The sequence below is a fragment of the Echinops telfairi genome, unplaced genomic scaffold, assembly GCF_000313985.2.
Source record: "Echinops telfairi isolate 266 unplaced genomic scaffold, ASM31398v2 ScPeMD7_7458;HRSCAF=8496, whole genome shotgun sequence".
Lineage (NCBI taxonomy): Eukaryota > Metazoa > Chordata > Mammalia > Afrosoricida > Tenrecidae > Echinops > Echinops telfairi.
The window spans coordinates 32,436,796-32,447,643 of record NW_022111358.1 but is presented as its reverse complement, the minus strand read 5'-3'; the positions used below and the strand labels follow the sequence as shown (position 1 = coordinate 32,447,643).

Genomic DNA, 10,848 nt, shown 5'->3' with positions numbered 1-10,848 from the left:
GGGGAGCTCGTGGACAGGCAGGCCCGGGCTGCAGAGAGCTTTTTATTAAGAGAGCTAGGCAGTATGGCAGCAGGGACCTGGAAGGGAGGTGTGCAGGTGGGTGGCGAAGACTTGTCCCAGTGAGGGCCTGTGAGCGGTGGGAGTTGGGGGCTCCACGTTAGCAGCTGTGACCCTGCTGCTTTTCAGAGTAGTCAGTGGTGTGTGCTGGCAACAAGAACGTCAGTGCACGCAAGAGGTGGAGGGAGAAAGCCTCCCGCCGCTTGCACCCGAGGCAGGGCAGCATGTGACACGGACATGTGAGGAGACCTGGCAGATGGGCTACATGAGTGGAGGAACCCTTGTTTGCCAGCCTTGGGCTCTTATCAAGTAGTAGGGACTTGATCCCTGAGGATCAAAGGAATAATCCCCAATAAACGCATTGCCTTCGAGTGGATTCTGACTCACAGCAACCCCCTATGGCAAAGTGGAAGTGCGCCCCCAGAGTTCCCAAGGCTGGGAAGAGGGGGATCTTGATGGAAGCCGGCTTCCATAAAGGTGCTGTTGGTAGGCTTGATCTGCCAACCGTCTGGTTAGCACCACTGGACACTTCACCACCGCTCTACCAGGGCTCCAAAATCCCAGCCCTTCACTGTGTGTCACATTCCGCCCTGTTCTGAGTGGGTAGCCACTAAGTCAAAGAGTCCGGGGAGGCACGGTGGACAGGCTCGTGGGAGAGCACTGCTGTCGCCAGTGACAAGCCGACGTTAGGGTTAGTTTGTCTCCTCTCCGAAGGGCACCCAACTCTTTGTCGCTTCCCAATCCATTTGACCAGGAAATGTGGCTGCGCCATCCGTCTTTCAGGCTCAAACGTGTCTCTCTTGTTTGGGCAGGTGAAGAGGTGTCGATCGGGGCTGCCGAGGGCACCTTCATGAAGGCCCTGCAAATCCGCAAGAAGAACACCAGCACTGAGCTGACCATTGAGCCCGAGAAAGCATCCTCGGACAAGAGTGCCATCAATCTGTCAAACGTCCTGATCGAGCCGATGGAGTTCAATGACGAGAGCGATGTTATAAGTGCGCTCAACTACATATTGCCGTATTTCTCAGAGGGCAACCTAGCCGATATGGAATCCACACTCTTACCGTTCATCAAACTGCTTTTCTCCAACGTTCAAAACAAAGACAGGGCCCTGGAGAACAACACGAGGGATCTCTCTCGGAAGTCTGTATCCAACGATGCGACTTACCAAAAAAACTTGAGGAAACTCTATTTTCTGGAAAATTTGTTGGATGCGGAAATCCGAGAGAAGATGAGTGAGGCTAGGAAGAAAGAGAAAACCGCCAGACGGATAGCCCCCAGCTTCTTAGGTGCCAAATTTAAACGGCAGGTCTTCCGAAAGAAACTGGAAAGGGCTCAGCCGAGGGACGACCAGCCGGCCAAGATCCAGCGAACAGGCGCCAAGAAAAGACTGCAGAGGACGCACCGAGTACCGTGGGGGCCCAAACGGCACCTCCGCCGCATGGGGAAGCAGAGCATCAAGAGGAAACAGGGGGCCCTGCCATTTTTGGAGGGCGCCCCCAAAGCAAGAAGACCCAGGAAGCCCGCCCCAAGGGAGCTGGACCAGCACTACAAGGTGCGGAGGCCCAGGAAGTTAGGGGGCCACGCCCTCAACACGAAGGCCCTTGTGAAGGGCCACAAGGCCGTCTCTTCGTTCCTGAAACAGCACTCTGTGGGCAGGCTTTCCACCACCCTGCCGGCAAGAGCCCCGCTTGACCTGAAAAACCAGTCGAGAGACTTGTCCTACACCATGCTTATTTTAGAGGATGCGAAAGCGCGAGTCAAAAACATGAGGCCATATTTCAGAAGAAAACACACCTTTCATAGACCTCGCTCTCATAAGGCTCACCGAAGACGCAAGGCCAAACCAAATCAAAGGCCCCGAAAGCAAGGGTCGCTCCGCAAGCTGGCGCTTAGGAAGAGGCCCCCTTACCCAGCCCTGAGGAGCCTCATCAATCCCCCTCCGCGAGAAGCTTTGGCATCCGCAGAAGAACTGAGATCTCCAGAAAACCCTTTCCCAGAACTCCTGCTTTACTCAGAGCCAGAAAACACCACCGTGTCCAAGGCCACGGAGCCACGTGAGATGACCACTGAAGCCGCCACCCCCCGGGACCTTCTCACGGCAGACTCTGCTGGGACCGAAGACCAGCTAATGCCCACTGTCGACCAAACCAACGAAACACAATGGGAATACCATACCGTGGACACTGACTTGCCGCCCAGCACCACCGAAGGCCCCACTCACACCGCGCTCATAGCCCCTGGTGATGAATTTGAAATTCAGCTGAACCAGCAGCTGCGGTCCCTCATCCCCAACAACGACGTGAGGAAGCTCATTTCTCACGTGATCCGGACTTTGAAAATGGACTGCTCTGAGCCCCGTGTCCAACTGGCCTGTGCCAAGCTTATCTCCAGAACAGGCCTCCTGATGAAGCTGCTCAGTGAGCAGCAAGATGTCAGAGTCTCAAAAGCGGATTGGGATACAGACCAGTGGAAAACGGAGAATTATATCAATGAGAGCACAGAAGTCCAGGGTGACCAAAAAGAGCAGGAGGCGAGTGAGGTGAGGCCAAGTCTAGAAACATGGGGCGCAGACTTCCCGTCAGAGTTCAAGGCATGCTTCTGGGGTGCCCAAGCCCCTACTGAATAGCTCATCTTGGCCCATTGACCTTGGCTCAGACAATCACTCCCCACTTTGCTCATTCAGAGAACGGCCCCAGTCTTCCTAATGTAGTCAAGAAGAAAACTGATCACAACATTGTACTCTTTACAAAGCTCTGAACTAGATTTCCCTGGAAGAATTAGATGGTGAGACAGTCGTTAGCTCTGATGCTTTTCATCTCTCTCTCTCTCTCTCTTTTTAGCTCACAAAGCAAGTTCCGGGCTACGGCTACAACAACAAACTCATCTTGGCGATATCTGTGACCGTGGTGGTGATGATTTTGATTATCATTTTCTGTCTCATCGAGGTAAGGATGACAATTAACTCAACTTTCCAAAATACCTCTTCGGTCTCTAACAGAGTCAGAACCCCAAAACCAAACTCCAGTGCTATCTAGATGATTCCGACTCATAGCCACCCTACAGGACAGAGTAGACCTGCTGCGCGCCGCTCCCCGCCATGGTTTCCAAGACTGAACCTACGTGGGACCCGAAAGCTTCGTCTTCCTCTGGATTCAGAATCCACAGCCTGAGCATTCAAGCTACTTCCCCACTTACCACTACTTTGTTCCCCATCGGTCACTGGAACTAAGATTTCCTTTGTTCTCCTACTGCCAACTACATCCCAGGGAGGCTAAGAAGGGACCCCACTCCCAGGACATCTTGCAACCAAGATAACAGGCCATTAGGCTATTTGGGCAAGTAAAATAAGGCTAAATTGACAGATGGCAACATTGTTTTCAACCCCAAAGCATCGCAGTGCTTTGACGTGTTCATCCTCACTTCTTTCTATCACCGATTTCTCTCTTCGTTGGCTGGAATGACCAGATTATGTCCCATCCTGTGGTGCAGTCCATCGGAGGAGAATGGACACCACAAAAAGACATAGATGTTATCTCAGAGAGAGGTTAGACACACCTAAATCCTTCCTTCCTTTCCAGTGTGTAAAGTTGTCTGAGTAGACTCAGTTAAACTCCTGCAGGCACCTCCCTGCATTCGGAGTCAACTGGATGGCAGCAAACAGCAACCAAGCATGGATTCCAATGCCACGCATTGGATGGAGGGCTGAGTTCATGTTATGTGTTTAATCCTCAGAGCAGCCCTCGTTTACAGGTGAGAGAGATCTGCTTAAGGCCCCAGTGTAAAGCAGAACCAAAGTCGCCTGACTACAAAGCCTGGGCCCCTCTTGGCCACTGTTATTCTCTGCCTCCTTCCAGACAGAAGCAGGTGGGAGAACCTGAAACATTGGTGTGCGAGGGAAATAAAGGATGGATACGTGTACCCGAAGAAGATCTAAAATCCTGCCTTTCTTTGGACTCTGGGCGGCTTCCCCGACCTGTTCGTTGTTCTACTCGTTCCAGTCATTCCCAGTTGCTTTATAACATCATTGCTATTTGATCTGGCAAGCGCCAGCCCCCTCATCTGCTGTTCCTACCCGTCAAGCGATTCCACTGTTGCACATTTTCTTGGCCACATGTCACCGGGCCAGCTTCTGTGAAAATACCAACAACGGGGTTGGGATTGGAACGGGCTTGCATTGAATTTGTAGACGAGTTTGAGAACTGATCTCTCTTTCTAAGAACGTGGCCTGTCTCATCCCACACCACCAGCTCTTCTTACTGTGGCGTGGAACTTGAGGGTCTTGCACACCAGCTATGCCTAGTAGGCACGCTACACTTTTCCATTGCGACTATGAAGGGCATTCCCCCCCCCCGCCCCCCACCATCCTCTCTCTCATTGTTAAAGTCGGGGCTTGGGTGAAAGTGTCCAGAGCAAATTCGTTTCCCATTTAGCACTCTAGGCACATTTTGTTCCATGACCCTAGCTGCAACCGCTTCTACGTAAGGACACGCTGCCCACTTCTTCCCCGGGTTCCTGGTTTTCGTTCATCCTTCTTTCTTTCCTGCTCTTTTCTGCTTTGTTTCGGGGCACACGCTGCCCTGCGGGTCTCCCGCGGCTCTTGTTCTGAGGAACATGCTCCTCTCTGCTGTGACTGTACATCTTACAGGCGCATCTGTTGTGTGGCTGGAAAGTGATCTTGGGGAGTGGGTTCCCTTCTAAGCTCGAAGTCTCTATCTGACCAGGAGGTGTGGTCTTTCTTATGATTTTGAGTTTTGTGCTGCATCTTTCTTCTACTCTGCCCAGGATCTGCTATTGTGACCCCGTCTGAGCAGTTGGTCCTGGTCGCTGCGCACGTCTAGGTAGTCTGCAGTCTGTGCACTCCAGCAGTCCTTTGAACTAATGGCTCGTTTGATCTGTGATTTTCTTCCCTCTTTGCTTCGCACAGGAAGAGGCCAATAGTTGTCAACTTGGCGGCCGTTGATAAGCTTTTCAGAACCCCAGTCACTGCTCGCCAAAGTTGGATGGAGAGCTTCGTGTCTGGATTATGTTGTGCCAGTTGACCTAGACGGCCTCTGAGACTGGTCCTAAACCACCAGGCCAATGACTCCCGCAAGGCATTTGATTAAGGCTGCGAAGTTCTCATAACTTTACCCCTGTAGGTAAAGTGTCCAGGACAAATTAGTTTCCGTTCAATAATTTATGCACATTTTGTTTCAGATATGTTCAATCCATAGATATGTTGTTGTGGTTGCTTTAATCGTTTTATTAGGGGTTCATACAACTCTTATCATAATCCATACATACATCAGTTGTGTAAAGCACATTTGTACATTCATTGCCCTCATCATTCTCAAAACATTTGCTCTCCACTGAAGCCCCCGGCATCAGATGTTGTTGTTGTTGTTGTTGTTAGGTGCCCTCAACTTGGTTCCAACTCATAGCAGCTCACGCACAATAGAACAGGACACTGCCCGGTGCTGCCCCATCCTCACAATGACTGTGTTGGAGCCCCTTGTGGCAGCCACTGTGTCAGTACATTTCGTTGAAATGACTTCCTCTTTTTCGTGGCTCCTCACAAGCATGACTTCCTTCTCCAGGGACTGTTCCCTGCTGATGGCAGGTCGGAAGTATGGGAGACATAAGCCTCGTCCTCCTCGCTTCCAGGAAGTATTCTGGCTGTACTTCTTCCCAGACCGCTTTGTCTGTTCTTTTGGCAGTCTGTGGTACATAAATATATGATACACGTGGATCTATTTGGAACACATGCAAACACATATGTAGAAATAGCCTCCACCAGACCTCTCTGTACCCATGCACCATTCATTCCCCCATACCTGTTCAGGTTGCACTGTACCTGTGTATCAAATCATAGATTATTGCTGGTGATCACGGTTATTGCAGTTCCATTACATTTTCTAACTGGTAATCGGTGCTATATAGGAAAGCTCTCATGAGGTGTGGGGTTCTATCCAGCCACCTCACTGAATTCTCGTACCATCTGGCCCTGGACCCATTGCCACCTGGTAGATTCCAACTCATGGTGACCCTAGATACAGAGGAGCACTGACCCACAGGTTTCCAAGACTGTAAGCCTTTGCAGAAGTAGATTGTCACATCATTGCCTTCAGGGCTGCTGCTGGGTGTGAAGCACCCACCTTGGGGGCACCAGCTGTGTGCTGAACTACTGTGCTTCTGGGCTCCTTCCAAATCCTCATGTTCCCAAAACTTTCAGTTGCTGTCTTTTGCTTTTTCGGTTGTAACTCATTTCAGATGCAAATAATGATAGCTTTATCTCTATCTGTCCAATCCCTATACTCTGTTTGGTTTTTCTTATTGCCCGATTAGTATCTTTAGACCAGGTAGGATAGTAGCAGCAGTAGCCCCGTCCTGAGCCCTAACTTCAGAGCAGTGCTCTGTCTGTCTGGTAGATATTTGACAAAAGATATGGATGGTTCCTCTTTTTCTCATTTCTAAGAGTTTTTAATAGGAATCGTGCTGTAGGGGAGCGAAAGCAGTCGATAAGATACATTACATTACACTGTATGCAGAGCTACAGTGAAAGTATAAAAAACTGTTTGGCAGGATGGGTTTCCTGTGTTCAAAGGGGTTAGTGTCTATCAGTGGAGAGAGGACTCTTAGAGGCAAGGCGTGACAAAAGGGCTGGAGATGGGGTGGTTACTCATGGCCCTGCTTTCTCCCCAAACAGATTTATTCTCATAGAACAGTGACCGAGGAAGATAAAGAAGACCACGAAAGGTAAATGTCAGTCTGGCAATGATGAGAACCAAAAAGCTTACTGTGATTAAAGTACTCACGGCAAAACATTCATTGTCTGACAAGGTTAAGAATTTAAGAACGAGAGGGGAGTATAGAGCTCCTTATCAAAGCCCCACAATTCACAGCGAGGACACTGTCAAAGGCAAGAAGAAGATGCCTCCTGGACCCTTTGTCTGACCCAAATTAGCTACCTGAGCTGAGGCTGATGGGGCCACACAGAGGCATCTGCTGTCACCACTGCCCGCAGGGGGGCAAGTGAGGCTGTGCCTGGTTGCTCCGGCCATTGGTGGGCTGCTGGCTGGGCCGTAGATCTTCCTTGAAGGCTCTGGGGAAAGGAGAGGGAAGGCCTCACGGCTTGAATGAGAGGGTGACTTGACTCATGTCATGACTCATCCACGCAGATTGACATGTACATGTCATCTCTAGAGCAAACGTGGAGTCCCCGGGTGGTGGCGACGGTAATGTACTCAGCCACTAACTGAAAAGTTGGAAGTTTGAGACCACCCAGAGACACCCGGAGGAAAAGTCTGGCTATCTACTTCTGACAAGCCGACTACTGACATCCCTTCGGGACATAGTTTGACTCTGACATGCTTGGGGGTGGTGATTGTGAGATGATGCCCCAATGGCAACTTTTTGTTTGTTTATTAGTTGTAACGACACACGTATTATACACACTGCACTCAGATATTTTCTATTCTGTTCAGGTTTGCTTCTTGATGCTAGTCGTGACTTCTGACCTTATTTCACAACCCACTCACTATACCCGTACTATGAACATCCGTCATGCTGGCTTGGCTTAAGAATAGAGTCACTAAAAAAAAAAAAAGAAAAGAGTCACTACAGAGACTCACAGGGCCAGTTCTGTCTTGCCCTATAGGGTCGCAATGAGTCAGCATTGACTTGATGGCAGTGGAAGTGATGGCCCAGGGGCATGATCGGTAATGTTAATTAATACTAACATAAATGGCCATGATGTCTCTAACGCCAACCAGAGACAAATATAAACCATAGATTCATGAATAGATCTTGGGCTTGCACTCAATTCTAGCTCCAATCTAAGAACAATTAGTTCTTATGTCATGGTCCTTAAGAGGTGGTCCCTGAACATGTGGGCCCTATATTAAAGTCTGGTGGAGAAACGACATGGTGCCCAGCTATCAGAAAAAAATAGCATCTGGGGTCTTAAAGGCTTGTCTTCAAAGAAGCAGCCATCTACTCAAGGCATCAACTAAGTCCACACGGAAGAAGCTCATCAGCCTGTGTGATCTAAGATTATAAATAATATAATCCAGATCTAAAGGAGGGAATGGTATCAGAGCTTAAATTGTGAACACCAGTTTTGCAGAAGGAAGCCCAAAATCCATTTGTAGGATCCACACAGGAATTAAGCCTCCAGAGAACCCCCTCTAATCATAGCTAAGGGATGTGAATAGCCCTATTATCAGGCAGAGAGCGTTGAAAGGTGTAGTTAAGTCAAAACGTAATGTGTTATCAGCTAATCTCCCTGCTGACCCATTTGAAAACTGTTTCAATTTAAAAAAAAAAGGTGAAGGAGAAATATATGTGATTAGAACCCTGGTGAATCCTCTCTGACCGTGAAGCAGGGATGAGGCTAGCCTTGCTAACATGCAGAACGCATTGGAAAGTGGAGGTTAAAATGCAGTGCCCTGTCCTTTGGTCTCTTTATGATCCCTTTAAATGTGTTCTAGTTGTTAATATTTTCTGCTTTCTCTTCTATGGAGGTTTCATCTGTTTTACTTTTGTTATTCTTGTTTGTTTGTTGTTCAATGATTCCCTATGTATTAAATCCAGGATAGAGAGATCCATCTATAATAGCTCCTCTCTAATAGAGCCAGTGGACGGGGGACGGCAGGAGAGGGTGAGGGGGAATAGGGAATGAATACAAAGGAAGAAACTTCTGAAACTGGTCGCGGTGACGATTGTACAACTGTTCTTGCTGTGATTGAACTGCGGAATTGTATGCTAGGTGAATTGTATGCCAATAAAAGTGTTAGGGAAAAGGATAAAGCGGTCAGGAAAGTGTCCTCCCTCCACCCTTAAGCCCCTACACACACACTCACACACACACTTCCTGGAGGGTGAAGCGTGTGGCCCCAGATCTGAAGGGAACTGGAGAATGGGGTGTGCCGTGGGTCGCTGCACGAGGACCCTGGACCCAGGAGGGAAGTGAGACTGAACCGTCCGCCTGGCCTCCATGCCAAGCCACGTACAAGAGTCTCTCCAGCCACACCGGAGGTGCCTGTGAGCAGAGGCAAAGACCTCCCGGAATGCAGTATGTTTGGAGTAGTTCTCCAGCCCCCAGGCTGGGGTGGTGGTGGTGTGTGTGTGCTAGTGGAAACCATGGCTGGAGGGAACGTGGGAATCCCGCTAAGACCAGAGATGGGCGCTCTCAGAGGCCCGGGAAGTGACATGTAGTACTAACTGTCTTGTGTGTGTGTGTTTCTCCCCAAGGGGCTTTTTCCGAAATCTGCTGCATAGGAAATGCAAATCAGATGGAAAACATCAGGTGCATTTGGGGCAGGGCCAGTGCCAGGGTGGGAGAAGACGGGGGTGGGGGGGCGGTGGGGGTGGTAGGGGGTGAAGCAGAGTTCACCATTCTCTCCTCTCTTTCCTAGGAGGGAGGCTTTTTTTGGAGAAGGCGGCCACTTTGGCTCCGGGATATGTACAGACCACTCAATGCCACCCGCAAGAAAAACATGGCACAGAAGCTACACGACAAGGACTCCTCCGACGAGGATGAGATTTTCAACAAGGACACAGGGTAAATGGCCGGGGGCGATGCCAGCTTCTTGCCTACAAGGAAGAGATATCAAAAGGGGGACTATGTAGAACAGAATCCCAAATTCCCCTGGAGTCCAGACATTCTGGAGCCACCAAGGCTGGAGGAACAATTGTCCCGAGATAATCTCTAAACCTGAGTCCAAAATAGCCCCCGAGCTCTTCTTCCAACCAAACAGTCGTTCAGCTCAACTAGTACAGAGTGTCTGTGGAGCCTCTGCTCTTTAAAGATCTGTGTAGAGTAGGGCAAAGCAGACAACAGGAACCACAAAGGTTATGAGTATGGAACAGCTCAGGGGAGGGGGAGGAAAAATAGCTGTACAACTCAAAGAACGAACGTAATCAGTGCCACTGAAGTATAGCCGTGGATGTTTGACTGGGCGTGTGTTTTGCTGTGTATATGCTCATAAAAATAACAAAGCAAAGGCACTCTTAATAGAACAAGGGGGTCATTAGAAAGGTGTCATTTACTCTGAGGCTCAGGAATAAGAGTCACTGTCGTTTTTCTCATCCTAGGGAGCTGTCTGAAGTTGTGACAGAGAAAGGTGAGCCTGGAGCGTCTACTCTGGAGTCCGAGGTCCCCGAAGAAAGTGAAGCTGGAACCTGAAGAGTGAATCCCCTCTTGGCTCAGGCCGCCTGCAAATTTTATTTTCTGATACTGGCTTCTCAACACTGCTTGTAAAATACCTTATTTTTTTCAGGTTAAAAATATATAAAGTCTATAGCCCGTTCTAGCCATCTGGTAAGGAATTAAAATGTAATACAGGTACGTGTCGCTTCACAATAAGTTCTGTGAGCTAGAGCATCACGTGATTTGGATGTTGGGCAAGCACTGTTTTAAAAGAGTGTGAGAGTCTGCTTCCAGTTGTCCTATTGGCAGCTGCTGGGGCTGCAGGCAGAGGCCTGAGGGGGGAGAGAGGGAGCAGAGCCCCACCCCTTCTCCCACAGAATGGGCCCCCTGCCCCCCACATACACCCCTTGCCCAGTCTCCACTGTCTCGCCTTTCTGGATCCTGCCCATGGCCCAGTACTACTGAGGGATGGGGTTTTTCAAACCGTTAGTGGGTAAATAATTAGCCCAAAGAGCTGTTCTCCTTCAAGACAAAACAAAACACAACTTACAGGACCGTGGATGTAGATGCAGTTGGATGTTGTACAAAAGGACCTTCAACTTTGTGGTAGTTACATAATCTGGTGTCAATTTGGGACTTGAGAGGATTAAGAGTAAAGG

The 10,848-nt window shown here is 49.4% G+C and overlaps 1 protein-coding gene across 1 annotated transcript in view; it reads left to right on the top strand.

Annotated features, from left to right (window-relative positions):
* Positions 1-10,841, top strand: part of LOC101652410 (leucine-rich repeat-containing protein 37A2) — a 35,859-nt gene extending 25,018 nt beyond the window's left edge. Inside the window, exons 8-13 of the mRNA XM_045299472.1 lie at positions 870-2,599; positions 2,901-3,005; positions 6,746-6,795; positions 9,292-9,346; positions 9,456-9,601; positions 10,135-10,841. Coding sequence (XP_045155407.1) covers positions 870-2,599; positions 2,901-3,005; positions 6,746-6,795; positions 9,292-9,346; positions 9,456-9,601; positions 10,135-10,225 — 2,177 coding nt within the window. The 3' untranslated portion in view covers positions 10,226-10,841. The remainder of the gene's footprint in view (positions 1-869; positions 2,600-2,900; positions 3,006-6,745; positions 6,796-9,291; positions 9,347-9,455; positions 9,602-10,134) is intronic.
* The last annotated feature ends 7 nt before the right edge of the window (positions 10,842-10,848 follow it).